The following is a 14201-nucleotide window of genomic DNA, read 5'->3' as shown; positions in this document are numbered from 1 at the left end:
CATGTTGAAACCGAAGAGACAAACTGCCGTCACGTGACCATCGGTGGTTTCCCGCCTTGCAGTTGGACAGTAACGATGACGCGGCTGGACTGTACCAACTTGGGAAAAGGGGCGGTATTCTAGTTAGAAAACGTTAAAAATACCGTTTTCTTTCAGTTTTAATAATGATATTACTGCCAAATGTATTTATATATGTGTTTTGTAATATTTATTGATTTATATAGATTGTATATTTGAGTTTATGGATGTATACAGGGAGAAGACACTACGAAATGACCCCTCCGAGTGGCAATGTCCATTTTGTAACGGTTTAATAATCTTTTTGTTTTGTTTTGTATAAATACAATATACTTTAATTGTATTGTACTTATTAATCAAGAGGGGAAGTGTTTGTGTGTTTAAAATGTGAAATTTTGTATTCTAACATTAAAAATATATCTTAGTTTGGCTTTTTTCCCTCAACATTCATCTATCTATTTAGTTTATAATAGTCTAGGAGGAATATACTTCAACGTTTTTAACTGTACTTTAGTTTTCACATGTTTGAATATTAAACCTGCAGTGTGTAGAATTTTGGGTTTTATTTCCTAGCAGATTTTGTAGAAAGTAATTATAATATCCATAAGTACATTTAATTTAGTGCATAATAGCTGAAAAAAAATGTTTGAATTATTTTTTTTCCCCTTAGAAAGGGTCTCATATACGTCCATATTTCTGCATATTTTGGACCAAGGCCTAGTGCCGCCACCTTGAAAGTGTCATAGTTGGAATGTCATCAGGTGCATTGTTTAAAATTTAGAATTGTTCTTGTCCTTGAAGGCCACTGTAGCTTGTTATTATTCTAAAGGGTTGGGGTTTACCCAGGGAGTGTTGCATTCTAGAACTTTGTAGAACTTACTTGATGATGTCATATTACACACTGCAGGTTTAATTTACTTGTTTATATTTCCTTACAATATCAGGGGCTATTGATGAAAATTTGTTCCCTTATTTCAACCAAGTCTGTACAAACTGATTTAAATGAAAATATGTTTAGAAAGTAGCCTCGTACAATCGAAATATGAACCTTTTTGAATAGTAAATAAACATACAACAACATTTGCGCTTGTGTATGTAGTATATTTCGTTATGACACATTGTAAGATTACTGTAGTGTATTATGTTACTATACATTTTATATTAAGGCCTATACTGTTACAGAGCAGGACAAAGACAGTCAGCCTCATCTGGCAGGGGGCAAAGTCAGGGATGTCAGCTGCCTGAGTGAGGAAACCCTCAAGGCTGACCTGCAGATCATTCAAATGTCACACAAAGGTGACTGTCTTGTGAGTTAATCACAGACAGTCTGGCTAAGAGTTAACAGTAGTTTATTGACCCTGATCATCATCATCATCATCATCATCATCAGCATTGTCTTAAAAGTTGCTGAATCAGACTTCTTGGCCAACGTGACATATCGACTCTAGGTGATGACTAGACTCAGGATGTCCTCTGGGGCCATTAGGGTGGAGTTAGTTAGGGTACAGCAATTAGGTGTTAGGAGGAGCAGGGCGTACTGTCCTAAAGAACCAATCAGCTCACTTAGAGTGGCGGTTAAAACCGGCCACAATTCTGGAAAAAGTCGGGTCTCAAACTAAGGAACTCTTCATAGATTTTGGTTTTATGCAGGTACCTATATTAGTTGTTTGGCTACAAACACTTTAAATTCTTATTGGCTTCGTTTTGACTGCAGGATGAGTTTTGTTGTTTAATAAAGAATTGTTCCTGAGACCTCCTCATCTGCATTCAACTGTGTCTTCTTCCATCAACTAACTACCACCGCGGCCAGGGCCGCCTTTATGCACGGGCTTACCTGGGCTGAAGCCCCAGGGCCTACGAAGATCAGGGGCCTCTCAAAAAAAAAAAAATTTTTTTTTTTTACTTTCTCAATATAGGCCCCTGATCTAAGAAGGCCCCGAACATTGTCATTTAAAACAATAAATTATTGACTGGCTCATGATAGGCCCCTAATCTTCGTAGGGGGGGCGGGCGTACGGAGAACAGGGGCCTATTATGAACCAGTAAAGAAAAAGGAAAAAAAATCACATTATTTTTGGCCTATGAAGATCACGGGGCCTATCATTCACCAGTACATTTGTTATTTTTGTTTAAATAACATTGTTCGGGGCAACGCAGATCATGAGCCTATATTGAGTTGAGCCATAAAAACAAAACGAAGAATTCAAAGAGAGAAGTAGCTTTGGGATAAGGGATTATTTAAAAAAAAAAAATGGAATGCTGAATGACTGGATTTTTTAAACCTGTATATTTTTGTTTCTGCTTTTTGGTATTTCTGTGTCAAATTATTCCAGAAAATAGCTCACATAGGACACAGTTGATTTAGCCTTAGTTTTCTTCTCAAAGTGCACCAGATTGATGCATTTTACTTTAAAAGGTTCAAATTTTTCTTCCGGGGGGGCATGCCCCCGGACCCCCCTAGAAGGTCCTGGGTCCCCACCGCTTTCTCTTCAATAACTTGGAAAAACACTGTAACCAACCATGTGTGTTTGGTTATTAAAAGTCATTATACCAGGAGGGGGTTAAGTACATGATACCTTAGGTGATTTTGTATTTCATCAATAGAGATATTGTGGTGTAGACAAACATGGCTTTTACGCATCTGTATTGTAAGACCGCCGCCCGAGGGGGGGGCCTACGAAACCTCTCAGCCCCAGGGCCCAGTGGCAGGTAAAGGCAGCCCTGACCGCGGCTTTCTGAGTAAAGGACCAAGAAAATATACCACATGTATTCTTTCAGCACTTTTTACATTCAAAATACTCTTGTTGGATACATTCAAACAAATTGACTATATGTATGTCAGTGAAATACATTTAATGTGAATGTTTTTTCACAAATTAGACCATGGAACTGGATAAAACTGAACTTAAAATATAATTTTTATCATAACAATGGGCAGGGTATCATCTGAAATATTCAATAGCCGACTTTTGGTTTAGATAACAAAATAATACTTTTCATTTAAACAGAAAATATTGAAGAAACAAACACAATTTTTACTTTTAACAAAAAAATGTCAGACAAATGAAAAGTGTGAATTATCATTATGTTCTAAACACAAGAAAAACATACAAGAACTTCACCGAAATAAAAAAATATTCCCAAGTTTCAATAAAAAATGTTTTCTCCAAATCAGGAATTATTTGATGATAGAATTTGTCACAGGTCCTTCCAGGTTTTAGTACTCGACAGTTTTTGATTTTTTTGGACACATTAGGTCTTGTCCCCAAAAAGCAAAAATTGTGAATATTATCGGTTCAATCCACCACAAATCTGTATCCAAACTAGTTAATGGTGCTTTGTTTGTTTGTTTGTAGGTCACAGTCCAAAGTCACACATCACACATTAAAGGTGTAGTCAGTCAGTGCGTTTACATGCAGACTCATAATCGGATAACTAAACGAATAAGACCTCAACAGGACTTTTAAACTGCAAGTAAACACCTTTATCCGATCTACTTCGGACACAAATCGGCACAATAACGGACAAGAGAGGTCGGATAAGAACACCTAGATAATTCGTTCATTGTCGGCTTTCTCTCTGCATGTATACAGGGATCGGATATCGCATATCGAACTTCTCGTTCTGTGCTTGTGTGCCTGCGCGTGATAGGCTACACCATGGGTTATTGACGGAAGAGAAGCGGACGTGGCTCTAAAACCACTTGTTGAAAGCATGGTTGAAAGGGCTACAGCGCCACCTAGCATAGTGGAGACAGTCATGCATCGGACATTTATCCGATTTCTGAAAGGCCATGTATACTCAGACAAGTGACACGGTCCGTTCGAGTGTCTTGTTCGATATATGTGATAATCCAATCTAGTTGTGCCATGTAACCGCACTGAGTGATTCTGGAGAACGCTTGTTGTCAAAATCGCTTGTTGTCAAAATCAGTGAGTATCTCCTCATGATCCACGAGTGTTAATACACAGCCTAGGTTCTGTAAACCTGGCATGTTGCTATAGCTACGGTGGGCCCTCCTTTTGTTTACATACATTTTTAAAGCCCGAAAACAAAACTTTTGACCATGAATATAAAGTTGTCACCTAACAATGTCATTAACACACACACACACACACACACACACACACACACACACACACACACACACACACACACACACACACACACACACACACACACACACACACACACACACACACACACACACACACACACACACACACACACACACACACACACACACACACACACACACACACACACACACACACACACACACACACACACACACACACACACATTGATCAAAAAGAGATTTTGACAACAAGCGTTTTCCAGAATCACAAAGTACTATCAAACTTAATCGCTGCCACTGTCACTATCTTCCCCCTCTCCCTCTTCCTCTCCTCCTTCATCCCCCTCTTTCTTCTCCTCCGTCTCCTCCTCCACCAGTCCAGAGAAGAAATCATTCTCTCCGACACACACACATACACACGTACACGTACACACACACACCCTAATTTAACCTAATCGCTGCCACTATCACTCTCACTCTCTTCCTCTCCCTCTTCTCCCTCATCCCCCTCTTTCTTCTCCTCCGTCTCCTCCTCCACCAGTCCAGAGAAGAAATCATTCTCTCCGTGAGCTTTCTTGCTGAGCGATTTCATGCGGCCATGTTTCTTCTTCCTCTTGCGGTATTCTGTCACGGTCGTGCTGTGCAGCGTAGAAATGTCCCAGAACTTAATGAGCTGGTCGTGAGCGGTGCTGGCTAAAAACCGAGAGTCCCAGGACTTAGCCAGCTCCTCTACGGGCTCGCCCAGGTGCTGTCCGATGCAACCGATCACACGGTTAGGAAACACGTTCACAGCTCTGCAGGGGGAGAAGACAGACGTGGTGAGGTTTATTAAGAGAGTGTGTGTGTGTGTGTGTGTGTGTGTGTGTGTGTGTGTGTGTGTGTGTGTGTGTGTGTTAGGAAACAGGTTCACAGCTCTGGAGGGGAGAAGACAGACGTGAGGTTTATTAAAGAGAGTGTGTGTGTGAGGGGAATGACATGCAGAGAACGACCCGGGCTGAATTCTAACCCGGGTCTGCTGTGAAGAGGGCTGAGACTCTATGGAGGGCTTTAATAAAAGCAAAATCCAATAAACAAAAGTTTAAAAAACCACAACATTTTCAATGGCAAAACACAACTCATCCATGGAAGCACTGCATATGGTGTTGTTTAAGCTTTTAAATGGTTTTTAACTAATATTTCTATGTGCTAAATTCGATAATTTAAAAAAAAATGTTTGTTCTTTAAAAAGATTATTATAATAATAATAAAACCCAACTCACCGTATGTACCCGTCCATAGAGGCAGCACACATGATGTTGTCCGTTATGGGGACGATACACTCCACGCTCTCGGCCTTGATGGCGAAGCGGTCGCTGGTCGCTCCGAAGCCGTTCCAGTTGAAGATGTAGAAGGTTCCCTCACTGGAGCCACACACCACCTACAAGCAGAAACAGAACCAGAATAATGTTTATTATCCTCTTGGGGTGTAAGACAGACAGACAGACAGACAGACAGACAGACAGACAGACAGACAGGCAGACAGACAGACAGACAGGCAGGAAGACAGACAGACTAATCTATACTGTTATTGCTCAAGACAGCGACATTTTGTTGGAGCAGTCCTCCAGTTAAATTGCACAGTTATATAAATATAATTATGAGAAAATATAAAAGCAACAATATCAACTATTCAACGGCAATATACAGCTCTCCCCCAGCGCTTTATAGCTAAGGCGGCCGCCTTAGCAACGCCAGCCTCCCGCCTTGACTACCAACCGACCCCCCCCCCCCCCCCCCCCAAAAATTTTTTTTTTTTTTTTTTTTTTTTTTTCGTGCTGCACAATTAATGTAATAGCAAGCGCGATGTGTGTGTTGTGCATGGTCATAACTGCGCGAAAGGCCGCGATTTGCGGTAAAAAGCATGTGTCCCCAAGCGTTTCTCTATCAGCTGCTCTGTGTCTGCGGCTTTGCGCGCGCGACCGTACCGCACCGCGTGCGACTACGGCATGCACGCGGGAGAGTTAAACGAGCAGAAGCAAACCGAGATTTAACTGGTGGCGATAATAAACGCAGTGCAGTTCTATGGGGATATTTAGCTGAACAGAAAGAAGTGCTCTGCAAAGCTAGAATAGTTTAAGACTCCACATCACTGTGGCAACACAACCTTTCTATCAGCTAGGACAGCGCAGAGAAAAGTTTGATGAATGCATGAGAGTCAGAGCCGGCCTGAGGCATAAGCGAACTAAGCGGTCGCTTAGGGCCCCCGACCGCCAGGGGGCCCCCCTCAAAAAAAAAAAAAAACATTTTTATTTTTATTTTTTTTTGTTTCTGTGTTTGATATTAACATCATATTATGCAAATGTGAGTTATCATACAAAAAAAAAGAATACAATGTTTTGGTCTAGATAATTAATAGCCTAAAAATGTAATCAGTTTATCTGGGAGGTAATCCGAATCGGATCATGTCACGTTCACATCCATGCACAGTGTGTATTGAGTTTATTTAAAAACAATTGGAAATGGGGCTCAGATGCCCATGCACTGTGTATAGTCTATAGCCTATTTCAGCCTCGTCTGTGGAAAAAAAGATACAGTAGCTTGACAACAGAGTTCTTCTGCTTCGTTCCTCTCACTGAATTTAAATGCATTCATTATATTACAGAGCAATATGTCCCGTAAAAGAAAAAGAGCTTCAAGCCCAACCCAGAGGACCCTCCATAATATTTGATTTTATATTAATATTTGTATGGAAAATCCATGTGTCCTTCAATAGCTTCTAATTCATCTGACCAGTGTATCCAAATTATTTGTTCACACAAAATTTCTCAGATTCAGCCTCTTAATTTTTCTCTCAAAGTGCACCAGATTCATGCATTTCACTTTAAAAAGGTTAAAAAAAATCTCCCGGGGGGGCATACCCCCGGACCCCCCTAGGAAGGTCGGAATCTCGGCTGTCTAACATATTCACACAGCTGCACAGTGGAGGCACTAGCGGAAAACACTGGGTGTGTGAATAATATTTAGCAAAGATCTATAGTTTCAGCAGCGCTAACATTGGACTGAAGGCTTGGGCCGGCTCTGAATGTATGGTCCATTATTTGTATTTAGTGTGTCTGTATAGTATTGCACCAAAACAGTAGAAGTTTTCTTTAATTGTGCTTTGTACTGTCTGCACGTTTACACATAATTTGTACCTGCACATAGCAAACAAAATTGCACAACTGTAAGGTCAGTGTCTGTTTTATTTCTTTACGGCGCATTGGCATCTTTGAGCAAAATACCCCTAAAATTTTCGCCGCGGCGCGTTGCACCGCGCCTCCCCTGACACGGGGCAGTGACCACCTTGACTAAGACATTTTCTGGGGGAAACACTGTAGGCATATCTTTGAGTAGCATTAACATTTTGGTTTTATACTATAAACTACCGACAACATTTCTACCAAATTCCAATACATTTTTGTCATTAAGAGCATTTTCAAAAAGTAATGTAGAGATGAAGATTTAAGATCCAGACTGGTCTCTTAATTTTTTCCGGAGCTATATATATATATATATATATATAGATAAAATGTTTTCTAGTCTAAGACCTTAGAGTGCGATCATGTGTGTGTGAGACGGGGAGTGTCAGTGTGTCAGTAGAGGTATCAGACAGACAGACAGACAGACGGGGAGTGTCAGTGTGGCAGTAGAGTTTTCAGATAGACAGACAGACAGACAGACAGACAGACAGACAGACAGACAGACAGAGAGTGGCAGTAGAGAGGTATCAGACCTTCTTCCCTCGTTTCATCAGAGCGATGGACGTCAGGTCTCCGCTCTGATACTCTGACAGCAGGTCAAACCGTCTCCGCTTGATGTTGAACACGCCCATAGTGCCGTCACCACTGGAGGGAGGGAACAGAGCAGGGCAGAATCAGGGTTAAAGCTATAGTGCGTAACACTTTTTCACATATAAATGTCTGTTATAGCAGCTCAAATTCAGGATTATATTTATGGTATTTCAAAACGCCTTCGCTTCATGTTGAAAACGCCCATAGTATAAAAAATAAAAATAAAACTACACAGAAGTCCACCAAGTCCGCTATAGTGCGTAACTTTTCACATATAAATGAATGTTGGTTACATTCAAGCCATCGCCAAACAAGTTGACACAAAGTTGATTAAGCCTATTATCAGCTCCACAAAATCTCTGTATTTCTCAGTATGGCAGCGTTTACAAACTGGTGGCCCAAGAAATGTTTCAGTTGTTGATTCTACTGCTAAGAAAAAAAAACCTGGACGTACAGCAGAAGGTATAAAATCCATGTGCCATCACTGAAGGCTTTACCTCATGTAGATGGCGATGCACCGACAGACAGTGTTGTTGTAATTACTCAGAATTCCTCATGGGGGGGGGGCGACAGAAGTTACACACCAGAGCTTTAAAGACACTCTAACATGTGCTTTATTATTCTTTCTACCTGGTAGTGAGCAGGATCCTCTTAGCCTCGTCCACGGCGATGTCACTGATGTAATCTTCATGCTGCTTCATATCCATGATGTCAGAGCCTTTCCTCATGTCCCACACCTACACACACACACACACACACACACACACACAATATAAAGAAATAAAAAAATATATAGATTTGTGATGAAATAAATACCAGTTTACAGAGCCTAGACTGCGTATTAACACTATATATTTTCAGCGCATACACACACACACGGTACAGACAGGTAGTGGGTCATGATGAGATATTCTTATTTTAAAAAAAATAATATAAAAATACACACACACACACACGCTGTCCGTACCTTGAGTGTGCCCGCGTCGTCCCCGGTTGCCAGTACGTTCTGGTCGACCAGTATGAGGCAGTTGATGGGAGCGGCGTGCGCCCCTTTGATCCTGGTCACCAGCTGCCCTCGCTCTGCGTCCAACAGGTGGATGGATTTATCCCTCGACACAGAGTACAGCTGCAGCCCGTCAGACGAGAAACGCACCTGGACACAACAAGCAGAGGGACATGGTAAAATACTACACAAGGTTATTATTATTATGGGGTGGTAGGATGGCCTAGAGGTAAGGTGGCCGACCAGTAACCATGAGGTCGCTGATTCGATCCCCGGCACCGGACAGGAGGGTGTGAATCGTAAAACTAGCAGAGGCTGGTATTGTGTCTACGGTGCCCACCATCTCTACCATTGTGTCCTTGAGCAAGACACTTAACCCCAAAACTGCTACAGGGGCGCTGTACTGCGGCTGACCCTGCGCTCTGACCCCCTCCGAAGTGTGGGTAACTTGAGAGGGGATATGCGAAAAGACTAATTTCAATGTGCCTCGTGTACAACTGACAAATAAAGTTAACTTAAACTTAACTTAACTTATTATCTCACTAACTATTATAGGCATGAAATGAACCTTACCTGGAGCGAGGCACAACATGTTGCCAAAGACAGAAACAAATGGAGACACACTGTATCGGCCTTATTTCCCACGGGGGAAGAAGAGGCATAAGTAAAGTAAGTAATTATAGGTTATGTTATGTTACCTGTCTGCATGACTTCATGTGGTGCCCTGAGGACCATAGCTCCTTGTTCTCTCCCTCCGTACAGGAGTATCCGTACGCGTACACATCTCCATCCACGTCCCCACACACCAGGATCTCTCTACTGGGGTGGAACGCAATCTGAGGGCAGAGGCAGCACGTTAATCTGTCTGCCTGTCTGTGTGTCTGTCTGTGTGTCTGTCTGTGTGTCTGTCTGTCTGTCTGTCTGTCTGTCTCTCCCTTTGTCTGTGTGTCTGTCTGTCTGTCCATCCACGTCCCCACACACCAGGATCTCTCTACTGGGGTGGAACGCAATCTGAGGGGAGAGGTAGCACGTTAGTGTGTGTTTGTTTGTGTGTGTGCGTGTGTGTGTGTGTGTGTGTGTGAGTGAGTGAGTGAGTCAGTCAGTCAGTCAGTCAGTCAGTCAGTCAGTCAGTCAGTGTCTGGTCTTCTATTACTGTATGTTGTGGGGACATGTTTCTGTTTACACAGTATGTGTGGGGACTGGGGACTTACCTTCCTTCTGGTAATACCTTTTATATACTATCTATGGGTAATACTTACATTTTAGGGTGAAAACTTGCTTTTAGCTGAGGGTAGACTAGTAAGTGAATGTAAGTGCTCGTGCTTGTGTGTGTGTCTATGTGACAGAGAGAGAGTGTCTGTCTGTGTGTCAGTTTGTCTATTAGACAGACAGAGAGAGAGAGAGAGAGAGAGAGAGAGAGAGTGTCTGTCTGTCTGTCTGTCTGTCTGCCTATCTATCTCTCCAGTCCATGTGTGTGTGTTTCACCGTGTTAGCGATCGCCTCCAGCCGGATGTCCAGCGGTGTGTCTCGGATCTTTGGACCCGGCGGCTCCTCATCATCTTCGGGTTCAGATTCTGAACCTTCGGGGTCTTTGCTGGTTCCTCCCGGTTCTTCTGTTTCTGCTGAATCTGTCACTGTGGAAACGCTCTCAACGCTTTCAACGTGTTCTCCGGAGGCTGCCATGTTGTTTTCTTTCCTTTCTTCTTCTACGCTGAATAATAGTGAAAGTATATCACACCGCCTCCTACCGCTAGGCAAGGCAAGTTTATTTTATTTTTTATTTTTTTATTCTTTACTGCAACAAAACGTACTAACATCAAAAAAGGCACGTCCATAGATAGACTATAGTATAACACATCACATCCATGGTCATGTCATACACGAAACCGAGCGAGGGCAACATTGTTAACAGAACGAAAATACCAGACTAAAAAAAAAGGTAAGGCAAGTTTATTTCTTAGTATAGTTCACACAGAATGTAAGGAGTAGCAACAATACAATACATTTCAATATGAAAAATACATTTTAAGGGAAAAAGTAGAGTTGGAGAAAATTATAAAACATAGAAAGAAGAAAGCAATATGTTCTATCCATCTATCTATCTATCTATCTATCTATCTATCTATCTATCTATCTATCTATCTATCTATCTATCTATCTATCTATCTATCTATCTATCTATCTATCTATCTATCTATCTATCTATCTATCTATCTATCTATCTATCTATCTATCTATCTATCTATCTATCTATCAATACATACATGACGCAACGAAATGGGAGCTCGCCATTGGTCGGTTTCCCAGCCAATGCACCTTGGATCATTCTGTTATGACGTAGGGACGCTAAAGATGGCGTCAGTTTCAAACGGCTACTGGATAAATCTCGCCGTAAGTGTTTTCTTTATAAAAGTTCACTAAATACCATTTAAAAAGTGATTATTTGTATTGTATGAGTATATTATAGAAGTAGAGGTTGTAGACTGTATCTTAGCGGCTAAGTTGGTTAGCAGAACACAGAGATATTGATGTTTTTGGTCTTTGTTTGGGTTTAGTACGGGAACAGAATCCCATCCACAAAATATAGTTTTTTGGATTTATTAGCTAATTGACGAAAAACTATACATAGCATGGACATAATATAAACATGAATGATTTCTTACTATATTCCGGTCAAATCGGCGTAATTTCTTTCCACCAAGAAGCTTGTAATATTGTTAAGATTCTGTTTTAAATCGAAGATAGTTGTGAAATACCGCCTATCGCGCTGTAATATACAACAAAGATAGTCAATTAACTACATTTAAATTATGTATTTAGGATTGTGTGACATGCCGAATTGAAGAGCGGATCTAATTGATTAGTAAACAAGCCTTATATTTCGTTGTAATAGGTATATTGATATTATAATGTGGTTACACTTCAATAAATAGATTCTTAGATGGAGATAGCTTCATCACGTGACTGGTTGAGTGCGTCTGTTGCAGCCAAGCAACCGCCAGCCTCCAGAGTCTGTTCTGTTTGTCTGTAAAACTTCTGGGAATAAAAAAGATTAATGTGATTATTTCCCGCTGCCATTTTACATTCAATATATTGTACAATACTGTAACTTTCATGCCAATAAAGCCAATTTGAATTGAAATGTGCAGTAGTAGACATCCAGGTATTTCTAATCATACTAAATCTGACCCATAGATACTAAATCTGTCCACAAAAATCGGCACATCCTAAATCTTTTTTTTCTACCGTAGCCTACTAAATAATTAGATAGTATGGGGATTGGAGCACAGCTTAGGGTCAATAAAAAGGCAAATTTGTTTCCTGATTTTAGGTTTCTATAGGTACTTTTTTAGATATGAAAAACTACTGGTAATAAAGATTAATCTGATGATTTCAGGCTGTCAATTAACAGTCGGTACATTTGTCTATGCTTACCTCCATATATGGTTAGTCATAAAATAAAATAAATTAATTAATTGAGCAATTGTGCTAAATAAGTAAGTGGAAAGAAGGAAAAAGACCATAAAAATAGACTGTAGATGACATTACTTAAAGGCCCGTGGGTAAAAATGGCCTTGAAGAAGAGATTTAGAATCAGAATCAGAAAAGATTTATTGCCAAGAAGGATTTTACACCAACAAGGAATGTGTCTTGGTGAATAAGGTGTGTGATACATTGAGACATGAACAAACAAACAGTGACTGTCATATACAATACAACACAATATATAAACAAGCAGAGACATAAAGAGATGAATTTAAGAGATGATACTGATTCTTCAGCGTGAAGTCGACATCGATATTATATGAAATTATCTGAAAAGTGAGATTTACAAGTTACATTTTTTTTTAATTCTCTTATTTCATAATCATAGTTATTACATTTTATTCCATAATTTCGACAGCGATTACAAAGCTAATGTACTAACATGTCTCATCGGTGTTACTGTGCCTTTTTTTCAATTTTACCATTTTTATAAAGGCAAATTAGGTTTTCATTTGTACTTTTTTTAAACCTTTTTTAATGGCGGAAACAATAATGTGCTTTCATACATACACCTACTATATGTAGTTGAAAGTAAACGTAAAGCCTTGTAATAAGTGTGAATTCATCTTTAGGGTCGTTAAAGTGCCGGATCAATGCAGAACCAACCAGCGGAGCAGAGGAGACGGCCGGGCCGGGGGAAGGAGGGGGACGTAGATAGGTTGGTACACAACTTGTTATCAATTTGACCTTTTACACATTAAAGGTGTAGTCAGTGATTCTGAAAAACGTTTTTTTTTTTGTTGCCAAAATCACTTTTTGTCAAAATCAGTGAATATCTCCTCATGATCCACTACCTGTCTGTACTGTGTGCGAGCTGGGGAAAAAATCCAGTTAATGGGCTTTCTAAACAGGCATGTTGCTATCTATCTATCTATCTATCTATCCATCTATCCATCTATCCATCTATCCATCTATCCATCTATCCATCTATCTATCTATCTATCTATCTATCTATCTATCTATCTATCTATCTATCTATCTATCTATCTATCTATCTATCTATCTATCTATCTATCTATCTATCTATCTATCTGTCTGTCTATCTGTCTGTCTGTCTGTCTGTCTGTTTAAATAAATGTTTTTAAAACTAATCTGTTCTGTGTTAATCCCATATATTGTTTTTCAGGTCGATAAAGATTGACGCGGCGATGCAGCGAAGAGAGAGTCGGACGGGAGAGAGAGGTAAAGTTCTATTACATCTACGGTGCCCACCATCTCTACCATTGTGTCCTTGAGCAAGACACTTAACCCCCAAACTGCTCCAGGGGCGCTGTACTATGGCTGACCCTGTTTGAGGACCCCCTCTGGAGTGTGGGGACTTGAGAGGGGAGATGAGAAAAGATGAATTTCAATGTAGCCTTGTGTAAATTGATTAATAAAGTAACTTATTTTATACCGTAGTCTTTGCGAATACTCTATTCTGATTGGCTGGAGAACATTCCATAGGTGTGGATTAACCCCTGATGTATGGACACCTAGATGGAACTGTTTACATTCTGTCCACTTTAATGCGTCGCCGGCTCGCCGCTGATTAAACTGTGTTGATAAGGGATTTATAAAGCCTGAAATATCCTGCCGTGCAATAGCCTCTGACCACCACAGGATGGCGCTCGTAACACAAGAGCTGTAATAACGATAGTAGTAAAATAAAGTGGCTAAACTTAATGTCCTCTTGCTAAACGTCAATGGTGATCTCGTTATAAAGGTGAGTAAGACCCCTGTTTAATTTGAAAAAGGTTAGTAACTA

At 40.4% G+C, this 14201-nt stretch overlaps 1 protein-coding gene across 1 annotated transcript; it reads right to left on the bottom strand.

The window, feature by feature from the left end:
- Nucleotides 1-2910: 2910 nt before the first annotated feature.
- On the bottom strand, nt 2911-10591 carry wdr55 (WD repeat domain 55; the record flags this gene model as incomplete). The annotated part of the gene is made up of 7 exons (XM_080051668.1): nt 2911-4890; nt 5356-5513; nt 7848-7959; nt 8536-8642; nt 8873-9058; nt 9607-9744; nt 10394-10591. 7 exons carry the CDS (start codon nt 10589-10591, stop codon nt 4548-4550), a joined length of 1242 nt encoding a protein of 413 aa, XP_079907794.1. The 3' UTR covers nt 2911-4547.
- Nucleotides 10592-14201: the final 3610 nt, after the last annotated feature.

This window comes from Ammodytes marinus (assembly GCF_949987685.1).
Source record: "Ammodytes marinus genome assembly, chromosome: 23".
NCBI lineage: Eukaryota > Metazoa > Chordata > Actinopteri > Uranoscopiformes > Ammodytidae > Ammodytes > Ammodytes marinus.
This window is presented reverse-complemented; position numbering and strand designations above follow the sequence as displayed.